General features: G+C 47.8%; 1 protein-coding gene across 2 annotated transcripts in view; it reads left to right on the forward strand.

Annotated features, from left to right (window-relative positions):
* The window catches only part of SLIT3 (slit guidance ligand 3), a 552,483-nt gene that overhangs the window by 90,586 nt on the left and 443,982 nt on the right, over positions 1-17,915 (forward strand). For both annotated transcript variants that reach the window (XM_036240296.1, XM_036240297.1), the window contains exon 4: positions 11,295-11,366. In XM_036240296.1, the coding sequence (XP_036096189.1) occupies positions 11,295-11,366 (72 nt within the window). The remainder of the gene's footprint in view (positions 1-11,294; positions 11,367-17,915) is intronic.

Consider the following 17,915-nt stretch of genomic DNA (forward strand, 5'->3'; position numbering starts at 1 on the left):
TCTGCTTGGCTTGTTTCGCTTAGCACAATACCCTCCAGGTCCCTCCATGTTATCTCAAATGATAAGAGATCTTTCTTTCTTACAGCTGCATAGTATTACATTGTGTACTTGTACCACTGCTTTTTTAACGATTCGTCTACTGATGGACACTTGGGTTGTTTCCAGATGTTAGCTATTATAAATAGTGCTGCTATGAACATGGGGGTACATATATTCTTTCTGATTGGTGTTTCAGGCTTCTTAGGGTATATTCCTAGTGGGATCACTGGGTCAAATGGCAGGTCAATTTTTAACTTTTTGAGGTAACACCATAGTGTTTTCCACAGTGGCTGCACCAGTCTGCATTCCCACCAGCAGTGTACTAGAGTCCCCTTTTCTCCACACCCTCGCCAACACTTGTTGTTTGATGATTTGTTGATGGCGGCCATTCTGACAGGTGTGAGATGATACCTCATTGTTGTTTTAATTTGCATCTCTCTGATGATTAGTGACGTTGAGCATTTTTTCATATGTCTCTTGGCCATTTGTATGTCCTGTATAGATAGGTGTCTACTTAGGTCCTCTACCCATTTTTTAATTGGGTTCTTTGTCTTCCTTTTGTTGAGTTGTATAAGCACTCTATATATTTTGGAAATTAACCCTTATCTGATGCATCATTGGCAATTATGGTTTCCCATATGGTGGGTTGCCTTTCCATTTTTGTGGTTGTTTCTTTTGCTGTGCAGAAGTTTTTAATTTGATGTAGTTCCATGTGTTCATTTTTTCTTTTGTTTCTCTTGCCTGAAGAGTGGTATCAGTGAAAATTCTACTGTGTATGATGTCTGAAATTTTGTTGCCTACATTTTCTTCTAGAATTTTTATGGATTCATGAGTTACATTTAAGCCTTTTATCCATTTTGAGTTTATTCTTGTGTATGGTGTAAGTTGGTGGTCTAGCTTCATTTTTTTGCAAGTAGCTGTCCAATTTTCCCAACACCATTTATTTAAGAGACTGTCTTGATTACATTTTATGCTCTTGCCGCCTTTGTCAAATATTAATTGGGAATATTGTTTTGGGTCAATTTCTGGATTCTCTATTCTTTTCCATTGATCTATCTCCTTGTTCATGTGCCAGTACCAGGCTCTTTTGATTACAGTGGCTTTGTAGTATAACCTGATATATGATAATGTGATCCCTCATACTTTGTTCTTTTTTTTCAAGATTGCTGTGGCTATTCGGGGTCTTTTTTGGTTCCATATTAACTTTTGGAGTGTTTGTTCAAGTTTTGTGAAATATGTCATTGGTATTTTGATGGAGATTGCATTGAATCTATAGATTGCTTTGGGTAGTATGGACATTTTAATGGTTAATTCTTTCAATCCATGAACAAGGTATGTGCTTCCACTTTTTTATATCTTCCTCTATTTCTTTTTTCAATGACCCGTAGTTTTCTGTGAAGAGGTCCTTTACTTCTTTAGTTAAGTTTATTCCTAGGTATCTTAAATTTTTTGCTGCGATGGTAAATGGGATTGTCATTTTAGTTTCTCTCTCTGTGAGTTCATCATTGGTGTATAAGAATGCCTTTGATTTCTTGATGTTAATTTTGTATCCTGCTACTTTGCCAAATTCATTTATTAACTCTAGTAGATCTTTGATGGAGTCTTTAGGGTTTTCTATGTACAATATTATGTCATCTGCAAATAATGACAGTTTCACTTCCTCCTTTCTAATTTGGATCCCTTTTATTTTTTTCTTCATGTCTAATTGCTGTGGCTAAGACTGCCAGTACTATATTAAATAAGAGTGGTGAAAGTGGGCATCCCTCTCTTGTTCCCGTTCTTAAGGGGAATGCTTTTAATTTTTGCCCATTGAGTATGATGTTGGCTGTAGATTTTTCATATATGGCTTTTATTATGTTGAGATATAATCCCTCTATTTCCACATTGTGAGCGTTTTTATCAGAAATAGGTGTTGGATTTTGTCGAATGCTTTTTCAGCATCTATTGAGATGATCATATGGTTTTTATCTTTCATTTTGTTTATGTGGTGTATCACATTTATTAATTTGCAAATATTATACCATCCTTGCATCCCTGGGATGAATCCCACTTGGTCATCATGAATAATTTTTTTTATGTATTGCTGGATCCGATTTGCTAATATTTTGTTAAGGATTTTGGCATCTGTGTTCATCAGGGATATTGGCCTGAAGTTTTCTTTCTTTGTAGTGTCTTTACCTGGTTTTGGAATTAGGATTATGTTGGCCTCATAAAATGAGTTTGGAAGTGTTCTGTCGTCTTGGATTTTTTGGAATAGTTTGAGGAGAATGGGTGTTAGATCTTCTTTGAATGTTTGGTAAAACACCCTCGTGAAGCCATCTGGGCCTGGGCTTTTGTTTGTTGGGAGCTTCTTAATTACATCTTCAACTTCCTTTGTTGTTATTGGTCTGTTCAAGTTTTCTATTTCTTCCTAGTTCAGTTTTGGGAGGCTGTGTGTTTTTAGAAATTTGTCCATTTCTCCTATATTGTCCAACTCGGCATATAATTGTTCATAGTATGTTTCGATGATCCTTTGTATTTCTGTGATGTCAGTTGTTACTTCTCCTCTTTCATTTCTAATTTTGTTTACTTGGTTTCTCTCTTTTTGTTTCTTGGTGAGTCTGGCTAAAAGTCCATTGATCTTGTTTATCTTTACAAAGAACCAGCTTTTTTGTTTCATTGATCTTTTGAATTGTTTTTTTTTTTTTTGGTTTCTATGTCATTTATTTCTGCTCTGACCTTTACTATTTCCTTCCTCCTACTAGCTCTGGGTTTTCCTTTTTGTTTACTTTCTAGTTCAAGTTGTAGGGTTAGAAAGTCAATTAGGAATTTTTCTTGTTTCTTGAAGTAGGCTTGTAGTGCTATGAACTTCCCTCTCAGGACTGCTTTCGCTGTGTCCCATAGATTTTGTGTTGTTATGTGTTCATTTTCATTGCTTTCCAGGAAGTTTTCAATTCCTTTCTTGATCTCATTAGAAACCCACTTGTTGTTTAATAACATGCTATTTAACCTTCAAGTGTTTGAATGTTTTTGTGTGTTTTTATTGTAATTGAGTTCTAGTTTTATGCCACTGTGATCTGAGAAGATGCTTGATATGATTTCAATCTTCTTGAATTTGTGAGACTTGCTTTGAGTCCTAACATGTGATCTATCTCTGAGAATGTCGCATGTGAACTTGAGAAGAATGTCTATTCTGCAGCTTTGGGGTGAAATGTTCTGTATATATCAATGAAGTCCAACTGATCTAGTTTGTCTTGTAAGGACTCTATGTCCTTGTTAATTTTTTGTCTAGAAGATCTATCCAGTGGTGTCAGTGGCATTTTAAAGTCACCCACTATGATCATATTGCTATTGATCTCTCCCTTGAAGTCCTCCAGAAGTTTTTTTAACATATTTTGTTGCTCCTGTATTTGGTGCATATATGTTTACCAGGGTGATATCTTCTTGTTGGATTGATCCTTTTAAAATTATGTAGTGACCTTCTCTGTCTCTTATTATGGCCCTCATTTTGAAGTCTGTCTTGTCAGATATGAGTATTGCTATACCAGCTTTTTTATCATTTCCATTTGCTTGGAAAATTTTTTTCCATTTCTTCACTTTCATCCTGTGTGAGTCTTTTGTTGTGAAGTGGGTCTCTTGTAGACAGCATATATGTAGGCCATGTTTTCTTATTCAGTCAGCTACCCTATGTCTTTTGATTCGAGCATTTAAGCCATTTACATTTAAGGTAATTATTGATAGATAGTAATTAGTTGTTATTTTAATTTTATGCCTGTGTTCCCCTACCCCCTCTCTCCTTCTTCTCCTCCTTCCCCTCTTCCTTCTCCTTCTTTTCTTCTTCATCGTCCCTTCAGCATTTCTTGCAGTGCTGGTTTGGTGGTGGTAAATTCCTGTAGCTTTTTTCTTATATCCATGAAGCTCTTTATTTCTCCTTCAATTTTGAATGATAGCCTTGCTGGATAGAGTAGTCTTGGATTCAGACCCTTGCCTTGCATTTCTCTGTACACTTCATGCCACTCCCTTCTGGCCTACAGCATTTCTGTTGAAAAATCAGCTGACAGTCTAATAGGAGTACCCTTGTAGGTAACTTTCTGTCTCTCTCTCTCACTTCCTTTAAGATTCTTTCTTTGTCTTTAATGTTTGCCATTTTTATTATTATTGGGTCACACAAGTCCCTCTGGATCCCCGCTTCTGCACCACTCTTGTGGGCCGCTGGGTCACACAGGTCCCTCTAGGTCCCCGGCTTCCCACCACTCTTGTGGGCCACTGGATCACACAGGCCCCGATGGATCCCCAGCTTCCCACTGCTCTTGTGGGCAGCAGTGTTGCACAGGCCCCGATGGAGCCCCAGGTCCCCTGCTGATGGCTGCTGGGACTCAGCTCCTGCTCAGCCTTTGCTTTAGTTTTGGGGGATGGGTCTCAGCTGCTGATCTGTGCTCTGATCGGGCTGCTACTGTGGGGGATGGTGCTGGGCTCCCGCCATTGGGCTGTTCGTGGTTTCCACAACAGGCACCTTGGGAGCTCCACTACTGTGCACTGGTCTGTGTTGACACAGGGTGTCCACTGGTCCGATGGTGCCAGGTGAGCTGGTGGCTCAGGTTGCTGGGCCCTGGCCGCTCCCACTGCCTCCTCCCAGGGAAGACCCGGGATCTTCCAAAGTGGTGGGACCTCCCCGCGGCGCAGGGAGAAGCGCCCTGAAGGGCCGCTCACCGCATAGCCAGCTGCTCCGTCCACAGCACAGGGACCTTCTGCTCCGCGGCTCTACACTGCTCGGGTTTGGTCGTCTGCCTTCACGTCCACTCACACTCTCACACACTCGCTCACTCTCTCACACACTCACCTCCCTCCGGTCCTTCCCACCACCATCTTTTTCTTTTTTTCAAATCAGATTTCTTACTGAGCTCATCAAGTTTCATCCCATTTGCATGATGAAAATCTGCAAAGCAAGAAAAATATCTAAATTTGATTTGTTTGACTGGTGAGGAAACCAAGAAAATAGGAGGCAATCAGTGACTATGGCAAGCAACCATGGAAACAGGTCCAAATCAGAGTTCTCTGCTCTTTGACTCTGCTCACAGAGTTCCCCTGATGCGACATCCATGCGCCCCCGTGGATGATGGTGCCTCCTCCGAGCTGGGATTGAGGCCTCTGCAGCTTGGGTCAGCCCTTGTCCTGGAACCTGCCATTATCCCTGCGGCTTCCCACTGGAGTTCCAGCTCACACGATGTCCGGGCCTCTCCTCTCCTCCGTGGGGTGTGGGGGGAGCCCTGAGCTTCTGCTCTAAATAATAAAGTCATTTTGGCCCTGGTTGCTTAGAGGGGTTGGTGTTTCTAAAAGTACCAGTAGACCTGGCAGTCATCCAGGCTGCCTAGGAAAGTGCCTGGGGAGGAGACCCAGTTGATTTCATTACCAAAGCAAACAGTTCTGGTGACTTTGAGGATCCGCACACGGTGACTCTCCCCCTCCCCCAAGCCCTAGAGAAAAGGGAGGGGCTTGCTGTTGTGGTGCTGGGGCCTGCTGCTGACATACCACGTTTCTTTCTATTCTGGAAGCCTCTCACCCCACCCTAACCTAGGGAGGGGGAGCATTGAGCCCCATCCCCTTCTTGCCTGAAGCCCAGTCTCTAAGAAGATTCTGGAGGTTGCAGACAGACACAAGCAAGTGGGCCCTCTGGGAGTCCTGTTCACCTCCAAACAGAATGGCTCCCTCACCTACCCTAGGAAGGGTATTGGTTCTTCAGGCTTCCCGAATTAGCCGTTCCTACTTTATGATTTATTCCTGAAAATCAGCAGGTCCTTATTGAAAGAAGTCCCCTTGCATACCTGGGGCTGTGTCCGCTGAAGTTGGAACACCAAGCAGATAGTAGATGTATTTCCCACTCTCAGATACCTTAAGAATGTAATGGGAAGGTGAGATCCACCATTAGGTCATAAATCCAGACAGTGTATAGGGTTAACTTAAATATCATCGTTATCTGTAGTAAAGAGCAAAAGCTTAGCATCAGGTGTCTGGGTTCAAATTCCATCACCGTCATTTTGGTCAAGTTTGACTTTGGGCAAGTCAAGGCCTTCACCTTCTTAGGCCTCTGCTTTCTTTTTGTAGAGTGACTAAGAGTGCTAGCTCAAAGTGTCTGTGGGGAATTAAATGAGATGATAGAAGTGATCAAGACGTGCCTGACTTGTGGTCTTCTTTTTATCACTAGCTACTGCTATTAGTTGTCAGAACATATTTGGGAGACTCCAGTGATATAAAAACCCTGGACCTTCTGCCTGGTGGTCCTCCCTTCTCTATTCCTTTCAGCAGTGACGTAATTTCAACTAATCGGTTCCCCAAGTGTAGCCCCGGGGGTCACCTTTAGCACCTCCAGTTTCATAACTCCCTCAACCCTCATATGCATTCAGTCACAAAACCCTGTTGATTGCGTGTCATATGTATCCCCTGCGCTCCAATGCTACTCTCGTCCTAACCAGGTCCTCACACAGTCGCAGTGATTACTCAACAGCTCTCTTAACTGTCTCCTTGCTTCCAATTTCACCCTCTTTCAAAGGTTCACTGCTACTCAAGAGAACTTTCTAAAATCCAAACCAGATTATCATTCCCTTGCGCACACCCTTTCTATGGCTCCCTATGTCTCTCAGTCAACGGCTAAGCCCAGGTCAGTTATCATGACCCACAAGAGCCCTCATGATATGACCATTGTCTAGCTCTACAGCTGCATGGCCTGTGCTTCTCAAGTCACCTGATGTTCCAGGAGTGCAGGCCTGCTGCCCAGATGCTCCTGAGTCTCCTAGCCCTCCATGGCCATGATGCACTGCCCTTGAAGTCTAGAACATTTCCCCTTTTCTCCTGAAAAGTCACAGTCATGCTTTAAAAGTAAACTTGTAACCACTGTCTTTGGGAAGCCTTCCTTCACCCAGGTCTGGTTAGCTGCCCCTCTTCTGTGCTCCCACAATAACTTTCTTTACAAGATCATGGTATAACTTCTTATCTTCATGTCTGTCTCCTCCACTAGCATCTGACATTCTTATACATCTGCATTTTATTCATGGAGATGCAAGAAGGGGCTGAATTCTATTCACCTTTGTATGTTTATATTGAATAAATGGCTGCAGAGATGGATGAATGGGTGGGTGGATGGATGGATAGATGTTAAATGGATAGGTAAATGAATGGTTGGATAGGTGAGTGGGTGGATGGATAGATGGACAGATAGTGGTTGGATGAATGGATAATTTAATGGGTAGTTGAATGGATAAATAAACGAACGAATTCAACAAACAACATGGCATAGACCTCTAATTAGTTCTTACACCAGGCCCCCCCAGGAAGGTCATCAGCAATAACTACAAACGCACGTTTCTGTTTCTCGAAGCTTCGTAGCTCAGGCTGAAAAGCAGTATGACCTTGCAACTAGCATCCAGTAGGTTTTTGACATTGATGCTCCACATTGTTCCAGCAGAAAAGCTGAGGAGGTGTGTTGATCTTAGGGGGAGTTGGGACACCCAGATGAGTTTTATCCCCCCAGTGACCTGGCCTGTGGCCCGTTGCTTGACTTTCTCAAGTCCGTCCTCAAACGGCTCCCTCTCAGTTCTTTGCTCCATCCGGGCATCATGGATTTGTTTCCATCTCGAACTACAGCAGGAGAGTTCCACCTCTGGGCCCGGGGTGACAGAGAGGGTCATGGCCAAAAGCTACCATTGGCAGCCCAGAGCTCGCCTGCCCTCTAGGAGAAAGGAAACTTCATTCTGTTTATTTCCCTGTCCAGCACCTGCTCCTGGAGTAGCCACATGGGAAGTGCGCCATAAACAGCTTGGAGCCTTCATCAGCCCTTTGAGGGAGACCTAGGCTGGCTGGGTTCTCTGCGTAAACATGAATTAATTCTGGAATGGCCTGTGGATGGAGTATAGGACTCATTGTGACACAGAGAGCCCGGCAGCCCAGCCTGGCCCAAGCGGAAGGACCCTGAGGCTTTGCGGAGACGAGCCGGCCCGCCCCGCCACCCCGAGTCCTCATTCAGGGTTTATAATGCAGCAGGCAGAGTACAAATGGCTAAATTTGGTTGTGTTTTTATTTTTGTCCAGCCACAAATACCGGCAAAGAACTGAAAACGATTCCTTCCTTTCCTAGAGCCAAGCTGGTTTTATTTTTAGTTTCAGCTCTGGTTGGGGGCTTTTAGCACGCAGGCAGCCGTCGGCTGGATTTTAGGGGTTCTGCCTAGACTAGAGTTTGGTTGCCTGAGTGTAACTCTCACCAGGCTTTGTGACAATAGAGGGTGGTTCCAGACAGAGCCACGCAGAGGCCCAGACTGGCCGTAGGGACCTCCAAGAGAGTCCTTTTCAGGGAGGGAAATGCATTCAGGGTGGATGAATGTGTGTGTTGGGGTAGAAGAGGTGGCAACCCTAAATGAAAGAAAAAAGAAAGAAAGAAAAGGAAGAGGAACGGGCGCTGTGTTTATTGAAAGGCTTCGAGTACCACTGTGGTTCAGAACCAGGGCTCTGGAGGTAGACGGCCCGGAACACATCTAGCACGGCCCCTTCCTAACACTGTGGCCTTGTGCAACGTGCTCAACTTCTCTAGGCCTCTGTCCTTATCTATGAGATGCAAATACTAATGACTCCTGCCTCTGAGCTCTGCCGCCCGAGATCCTGCCCATCCAGCACGTGGTGTAGCATCTGACATGCAGTCAAGACTCCTCGTTACCACCTGCCGTCACTGCAGGGCGAGGCACGTATGTGTGCACTGTCCTTTAAGACTCACAGCAACCCAGTGAGTGCGGTTCTTTTGCAGGTGGAAAACTGAGGCTCAACAGACTAGGTAACTTTCCCCAAGTCCCACAGAGAGAGCATGATCCAACCAGACCTGACCCCTGCCCTAGCCACCCCGTCATAAGTCACACGACCATGCTTTCCCCCGGACCAGTGCTTGCACGGGATGTAAAGGGACCTGTCACCGAATCTGTGGGAACTGCCCTACGTAAGGAACTGGGTCACTTCATTCTCCTCTCCCCTGGGCTCCCCCGTTCTTTCCACTTTAGTGACAGGAACACACACAGAGCAGATACTGGCATGATCAAAGGGCACTGGTCAGGTCACGGAGCTGAAGGAACGGCGGCTGCCAGGCACGGGGGGAGGCGAGCGGGGCCTTGGTCGACGTTACAGCCGCTCCGTTTGGCAAGACGAAAAGTTCTGGCGAGGTGCTGCCCAACAGTGTGAACACACTTGACGCTGCTGAGCTATACCTTCAGAAATGGTTAAGATGGTCAGCTGTATGTTATGCAATTTCTTAAAAACTATAACCTAAGAAAAGAAAAATTCCAAGCACTTGATTGGTGCCAGGTGGGTACTGGAAATATCGGGGGGAATACTTTGTAAAGTAGGTGATCATCTAAGCACGATGCTGTACACCTGAAACTAATACAAAATCATATTGACTGTAAACTGTAATTGAAAAATAAAATTTAAAGTTCTTTTAAAAGAAAACAAAAGAGCAGCGATGCGGGTCAGGCTGCTGTGGGGTGGGCCCAGAATCTGAGGGTGTCCCGGCTCGCTCAGTCGGTCTCAGGGACGGCGTCGCTGCTCCACACCCGCCACACAGCGCGGAGCCCGCGGCTGAGCACTGTCCCGACGGCGCCTTCTTTGGGGTCAGAAATGCCCCTCCGTCATGCTTTGCCCTTCTCGTCCCTGTCCTGAAGTTTTCAGCCGTCACTGGCACGCAAGAGGGAAATGGCCGAATGCCACCCAGGGGCGGCATCTGCTTGGCGTGGGGGAAGCACGGGGGCAGAAGCTAAGGAGAAGCTCACCCTTCTCTTCCCCTTCAGTTTGCCTAACTCGCAAAGGGGGACTACAGTTCTCCCAACAACCAAACACACGCCGTTCCCTCTGAGCCGGGCAGCTCAGCCAGGCTGCACTCTGCTCTTCTCCTCCGGGAGGTTCTGAGGGTTCTGGGACAGAAGATTTGGGGACACTGCTGCAGTAGTCGCGGATTAGGCTGTGTAAGATGCTGGGGCACAGAGGCATGGCAGTGGGCGCGGAGTGGGGTCTCCTTCTTGGCCTCACACTCCCAGGAGAGCAGCCTCCAGGAGACCACAGCCGTGTGGTGTCCCGCAGACACTCCGATGGCCTTTTCTGTGGCGTTAGCACGGACCGTTCACGAGAGAGAGTCCAGCTCTGTTGCCACCATCCAACACAGGGCCTCCAGCCACACTGCACAGCTAGACCGTGGTCCCTGACCCAGGGCCGACTGCATCATTAGGCACAGTGCCCAGAGCCAACAATACTTTTAGGGGCCCATGAAATATTTTAATTTCTTCTAAAATTAGAAAGAAAAAAAAAAGAGCTTTCAGGTCAAATTACCTGTTATAACATTAATATGTTTGTTTTTATATCAACATAGTAGTAAAATGTAATATTTAATTTTTATTTCTTTTTCTTTTTTTTTTCTTTTTGGCTTTGAGACGTTTAATTCTTTTTATTTATTTTTATTTTTTTTATTAATTAATTTATTTATTTTTGTTACAGACGTTTCTCCTTTTTCCCCCACTGATTCCCCCCCTCCCTCTCCCTCCCCGCCCTGTCCCCAGCTTTGTTGTCCATGTCCATTGTTCATGCACACATGCATATAAGTTCTGTGGTTTATCTCTCTCCCACCTCCCCCTCTTCTTTATTTACTTTATTTATTTTTATGGAGGAAGGTGCCCACAGGCAAAAGTGCCCAGGGCCCATGGAAGTCATCATGCATCTCTGCTTTGCTCTGGTCCGAAGAGCCAGGCTCACAAGGGTTTGGGTTCCTTGGGCCCCTCAACCCTTGGTGATCTTCCTCACTCTCTTCGCTGTTCCTATAGCAACTGCTGTCTGTCCCTCCCGCCTCTCCATGTAGGATCTGGAATATTTTCTCTGGTATTTTATTTCTTTTCAGGGAACCATTTCACATGCCAGGTCTGTCACTTGGCTATAGTTATCTGGACCACATGGTGAGAAAAATGCAAAAGGTTCGTCTGGGGTCCGTGGGAAAGAATGCTGTGACCTGTTAGTGGTGTCTCTCCTAGTCTCCTGGTGGGGGAGGGGCAGAACGCACGCTCTGTCCTTGCTCACGAAGGACCTTTGCCTTGGATCTCCGACCCGACTGACCTCAAGCTCTGCAAGACGGAATATGCCTTACTCATGCCGAGCACCCACGATGACCAGTCCACAGTCTCTTCATACCTGCTGATTGATTGATTGAAGCAATGTCTGCAAAGAATACCCCTTGACATCCTTTCGTTCTTTTTTCCTCTTTAGGCGCCTGAACAAGAATAAGCTCCAAGTCCTTCCAGAACTGCTTTTCCAGAGCACACCAAAGCTCACCAGACTGTGAGTAGAGTTTACGTGTTCTCTGCCTGGTGTCTGGCTGTCTGTGGTTATGTGGAGACGTAGTTGCCTTCACGCGTGGAGCCCCAGGCTGGGGAACTTGGCGGCTGGGCAGCGCTCATGGAGATGTGGACCAGGGCATCCATGTGCTCTGCCCCCACGGTCCCCTCCAGGCCCCGCTTTCTTGCTCCGTCCCTTCCAAGGCCAGCAGCCTCTGTGGCCGTGGGGCAGGCAGCGGTGCTAGTGGGTCACTCCTTTGCAAGGAGGGAGGAAACTCTGCCACTTAACTTGGGTCTGAGCTTACCTCGGGGAAGTGTCCTGATGGTGGCTTCTGAGTTATTCACAGGAGACTGCCAGTGGTCCCAGAGGGCATGGGTGGGACTAAACGTTTCAAGGTCACCACCTTGCTGGCTAGAACAGTCCTGCCTGCTGCCTGCTTCCTACCGCGGCCAGGCGGGGGCCTTGGGTCTAGAGGCCTGTGGTTCTGTGGGAAAGGAAAGAACACCTTGAATTTTGTTTTGTCGTCTGGGCTGGCCAGGGTATCACGAGGAGGGAAGAGTTGAGGATGGCTCTGTGCATTTGTTCAGGGTTCGAGTTTGGCAGCTCAGGAGCTGGAGATGCATGTCCAGAGGGAGACTGTGATTCACGGATTGTGGGTGTGAAGCAGGTGCCAGTAATTGACAGTGAACAGCTCCATGATTTGGAACCTGCGAGTTCTGCTGGCATGGACTGGGGTACATTATGGGGTGACCTGGGTTGCTCGAGGCCTGCGTCGCTGGATGGAGTTATGCCATGTCTGGCTGCTTAGCAGTCAGGCAGTGAAATTTACAGCCTGACTGGGAAGACTCTGAAAGTACTGGGGAGGTGCCAAAGTGGTGGCCGCCATTCTCATTTGCAATGGTTATGTGTTTAATACCTACTTACACAGTCAAACAATGCATGTCGTTTCCAGGATAAATTGGGAAATACAAAACACATGTCAGTGTGTGCGCTCAAGAATGAGTTCTGAATTACGAATCTATATCTCTCTCTCTATCTGCATGCGCACAGTGAGACTATATATACATAGATGTATCTTAAAGGGCACTTTGTTGGAACAAGAACAGGCAAGCTTCGGCTGGGGTGTCATTGGTACGGGGACCTCTCCTGCCTTGTCTGGGACGCACCAGGGCTTTGTTAAGGACTCTTCTTAATGTGTCTTCCGTTTCTCTTGCTCGGCCCACCTGGCTTTGCTGAATGTGGGGAACAGTGTGCCTCCCTCTCCACTCTCCCTCTCTGAGTCCACCTTGATGGGCACGAGGGTGGGCGAAGGGCAGCGAGCGTCTAGCCAGGCTGAATGAGCAATACCAAGTGGATATACAGTGACGTCACCCTGATTTTGAACTTTCTCTCCCCTGCATAGTTCTTTCCTGAAATGCTCCCCTAGGAGCCATCTCCCCACCCAGCACTACATTGTGCCTTCTCCACCTGCCCCTAACTAAATAGCGCAGACTCTGCTATTCATCTGTAATCTCAGCATCACGTTCTAGGTAAACAGAAGGGGCTCCGGCTGCCGGGAGGCTTGGGACAGGTGGGGTTGGAGTGTTTCAGTTACTGCAGGATGCCGGGTGGGCTGGTGCTTGCTCACGGAAGCTGTGATCTCGAAGCTGCTCCCCACACCATCAGGCGATGCCCGTTTCGTGCAGGGCTGGTGCTGGTCCGGGCAGAGGAGGCATTCCAGGCAATGTGAACTTGTCTCTGAGCCGCGTGGGGCCAGACCCAGACGGGCAGCATGGGGTCGTGGGAAAGCCCAGGATACTGTCCTAACTGCCACTTTCTAACCGAGAAAGGTTGGGAGAGTCACTTTCCCTTCTGTGTCGAAATATGTTCATTGGGAAAAAGGAGACAGCCCCTCTTCCCTTTCACCTACCTCCCCAGGAGCTGTAAGTGTCTGATGAGATAATGGTGTGTGTGCTTTTTCTAGGGTTTAACGTGCTGTGCGAGTATAATCGCCAAGATAACTACAGTTCCTCCTACAATCCCCATCTCCCCAACCTCGGTTTCTGATCTCTTTTCTCTGGGAGCAATGAAGAAAGTAGGAGGTGCTGTGAACACGGACATAAAGTTACACTGAGCTTTTTCTTCAAGCCAGAGAGCTGCACCAGGAAGGCAGGGACGGTGTCATTTCGGTACCCATCCCGCTGCAGATCCCGGCCAGGCACAGAGGGTGGCACCCGTGGGCACTCATGAATGGCTGGATGAATAGATTGAGTGATACCGGCCTAAGGATGTAAACAGTGCTCTCAGGGAGCTTTGCTTCTTTTATCTGCCGTTCATTCACTCACTCACTCACTCGCTCACTCGCTCACTCAGTAAGCTTTTCCAGCCTGTCGTCTACACTGGGCATGAAGCTGTGGACATGAAGAATGCCCAGTTCTCTGTGTGCCCCATCGTGACACATTCTGAATGGCTGCCAAATAGCAAAGGGCTAAATAAATTATTTTTTATTGAAGCAGCTATATTAACCTAGGTTTGGGCTATAATCAGCAATCCCCTTTTCTCTCTGGGCTTGATCTTTGATTTTTCTTAATGGCCCTATTGTGTCTTTGTCTTATTTGGTCAGCCACTCCAGGGCCTTTTTGGAAGTAAGCAGGGTACAAATTAGAAATCAATAAATGTGCAATCATGAGTGTGTATACATACGCCACCGTCTCTGTTTAAAAGAGCATTGCATCTCAATAGGCACAGCAAGCCATTTTCCAGGTAAAGCTGAGCGTGGACACTGTGGCTGTCTCCTCCTCCGTGTGCAGGCAGGCACACCTTCTCTTATTAGATCTATAGACAAAAACTGCTTAGTACTCAATGTTTATACAAAAAAAAAAAAATGCCTTTTGGAAGGGCTAGGGTCATGTAATTAGACATGTTTTGAGTGTTGGTTGGAAAGAGAAATAACATGTATTGAGAACTTTTGCTACCATAGCAGTGACATTAACTAGTAAGTGACAGGAAAGTAACTAAAGTGAATCTCATGCTCAGAGGAAATGTATTCGTTCACATGCCTGAGGAGTGCAGTGATAGTTGGGGACGGCGTTAGGAACAACTGGACCCCGAGGCTTGATGATGTCATTGGGACTTCATCGTCCTCCCTCCATCCCTTGGAACAACACGCATGACGGCAGCCCAAAGCAGAAGGCTCCGAGGGTCCTCACCTAGTGCCCCGGGTGGAGAGGGTGCCTGGGGACAGATTGCTGAATTGGCCACATGTCTATGTTGGAGCAAATCGCCTTTGCAAGGAGATGCTGGCCTCTGCGTGATGGAGTCTGGTCACGTGTTCATCTCACTTGTTTGGGGATGAGGTGTACAGAGCCTGGGAGGGGGTTTTCTGGAGGAAAGAATGACTCTTTTGTCAGAAGACAGGGGGAGGGAGGCACACTAGAAAGCAACAGATGTCCGCAGGTTTACTGAGCACCTACTCTGTGCAGTCTCCGGCTTTCATTGAGTACCCTGGCGCCTCACTTCAAGTTAATAACTAGAGTACACACAGAGTGCCAGGCGCTATTCTGAGCACTTCACATATAACCCATCTGATACTCCTAACAACCCTGTAGGGTAGGTACTCTGAGCATGACTGTTCCATAGATGGGAAACTCATGCTCAAAGAGATAACGAACTTGCCCAATGTCGTACAACTACTCAGTGACAGGATTGAAATCTAGGTAATCTGACATGGAATTCTGTGCTTTTCTCGATAATCAGCTCCTGCCTCAATACCCCCATCTCACAGATGAGGAAACTAGAGCTCAGAGTTAAAATTACTTCCCTAGATATCCTGTATTTCTAAGCAGCACACTCCACTGGACACTCTCCCTCAGAGCTGAGATATAACCTTCACACCAGTCCTGCAGAGAGAATCATTATTAAATCTGTTTCCAAAGCTCAGAAGGGTTATCTAACTCACCCGTATTCATCTAACCAGATGCAATGGGACAGGGACTCGAATGCGTGCCTGCGTCACTGCAAAGACCTTCCGTTTTCTGCCATGCCACGTTGCCACGCTGACTACCGAGGAGGGCGTGAGTTAGGCCAAAGGGGGTGATAAAGGAACTGTCGTAAGTCCAAGTACTTCTGTGAGGCTTTGGCTGGTTACCCCACCCCACACCCTTAGACCCCGCGCCATCTGACTCACTGACTCGTGTGGTGCATATTAGTGATGCACCTGACCGCGTACTTTGTTCTCAAGCACACGGACCACAGGCCACAGAGCACGGTAGTGCCCTGAGATTCAGGTAACAGGCCTGCGGTCTGTAAGGCTCCCAGCAAGGTCTTGGTCATGCCTTGGGTACTCATTAGCTCCCTCCCATCCTAATTTAGATGGTAATTTTCTCACGTGTGGAGACTGTGCCTCTGCCCCTTTCAGGTTCCCTGTGGGCTCCTGCCCCTGAGCTGAGCATCGCGACGGCAGTAAAGAGAAAGGGTTAAGGGCTGCCAAGCATGTGCTGTGGGACCGGGCGAGTTACTTAACCTCTCTGGGTCTCAGGTCTTTCATCAGGGAAACAGGCAACAGTAGAACCCCCTTCTCTGTGCCGTCGTGAGGGGAGTGGAAGGAACCCGCGGGCAGTCTCTACCGGGGAATAGCACAGAGCAAGTGCTCAGTGAGACATGCCTGTGGTTAGCTTTCGCTGGCTGGCTGTGGAGCGGTGCATATGCTGCGGCTTTGGCATCCGTGGTACAAACATTTCAGCACCTGGCAAAGAATTCAAGCTCCAAAGCAGATGGGGATCGAGGGAAGCACTGCACCTGGGGTGGCCAGAGCCTGGTCCTCGTGGTGGCTCTGCCTCCCACAGCTGTGTGCCCTTGGGCGTGTTACTTTACCTCTCTGGGCCTCGGTTGTCTCATCTAGAGAGGACGGGCTGGAGCACGGTCCGTTACCTGGTCTGTCGGCTGTTATCTGCGCATCCTCTTTCAGCTTTCTCTTTCCCCTGGGTGTGCAAGAGGGAGTGAGGGTTTCTGGCTATTTGGAGGTTAAGCAGTTAATGTGGCTGGAAATTCTTTAGAAGGAGCAGAGGACAAGGCGAAAACAGTGATTAAGATCCCTCTGCATCTCACCGGATTGGAGAGCTTGGAAGGGAGTGAGGGGCACAGTGGTTCAGAACTGTTTTCTCAGAGTCTGGGTTGGCATCCGAGGATGAGCAAATGGCAGGGTTGCTTTCGGCACCCCTCTCCGGGGTTCAGATTCCAGGGGGCTGTTAGATACTTGGCAGTGGTTGCAGACCTGAGGCTGAATGGGCAGTTGTGCTGGCCCTGGGACAGATACCTCCAACTATTCTCTGCTCAGTCCTGTGAGGTATTTGACAGCTTTTTAAAAGTGCCACTGGGGTTAAACCGACTGTCACTCACTTGGGTCAGCAGAGTCGCAGGGACTTGGGAAATTAATCCCCAGGCAGCGGAAATCAATGTGAAATGTGGCCAACGAACTTAGCCCAAGTCACGGGCTGGTGTCACGTGGAGCCAGTCTCCCCCGCAGCACAGGCGGTGAGCCCGCCGTTTCCAGGGAACTTACTTCCAAAGAGCGAGCCTTCCTCTGAGCGCTGGTTTCTGCGCGCCTGTACCTCTCCGTGTATTTGCCGTGTTCTGCTTTATCACAGCCGTGGGTACACGTGTCCTGTATCCCCAACAAAACCGGAAGCTGCGTTCAGCAAAGTGAGCGAATGTCTCTGTGCGGTAGCCCAACATTAGAGCAAAGAACAGTGTTGCTAACAGTACCACTGAGCAGGGTCGCACAGTGGGGGTTGCTGCTTTAAATCCAAGTCTCCGGTGATCCTGGCCAGTGAGCTCAACTTCCTCCGTGTCCAGTGGATTGGCTGCACCCCGGGAGAATGGTCATAGTTCCTGCCTTCGTTGGCTCAGGCTGCCCTAGCGAAGTCCCGCAGCTGCGGGGCTTGAACGGCAGGACTTCCCCCCCAATGGAGCCGGGAAGGGTAAGATCAAGGTGCTGGCGGGGTGGCTTCCCGAGGCCTCTCTCCCTGTCTTGCTTGCAGACACAAGGTCATGCTCTGTTCAGGTCACCCTGGTGTTTCTTCTTTTTTCCATACAGACCGTCATATAGGCTTACCCACACACACACACACACACACACACAATGGCCACATTTTAACTTAATCACTTCTTTGAAGACCTGCTCTCCAAACACAGTTACAACCTGAAGCACTGGGGACAAAGGCTTGGACGTGTGCACTTGGGCGGTGCGAACCGCTCCTACACATATTCTCTTCTTCGGTCTCAGGTTCCGAAGGTGATACTGTGTTATCCTTATTTTAGAGACAAAGAAACAGAAGTCCTAGAGATTCAGACACAGAGCCAGTCACCAGCTGGATGGAAATTCAAACCCCAGCTCGGCTCCCTCCAGAGCCCCGTTTCCCGCCGCGATCGTCACTCCCGTTGTCAGGAGCTGGTAACCGCGGTGCCAGGCCCTGGGAGGGCTCCGTCCATGCTAGCTCCCTGCCCTCTCCGAAGCCCTAGATGCGCCCAGGTCGCTGAATGACCGGAGCCCTGTACCTGTAGGTGGTACCTTCT

Source organism: Molossus molossus, unplaced genomic scaffold (genome assembly GCF_014108415.1).
Source record: "Molossus molossus isolate mMolMol1 unplaced genomic scaffold, mMolMol1.p scaffold_m16_p_4, whole genome shotgun sequence".
NCBI classification, from domain to species: Eukaryota; Metazoa; Chordata; class Mammalia; order Chiroptera; family Molossidae; genus Molossus; species Molossus molossus.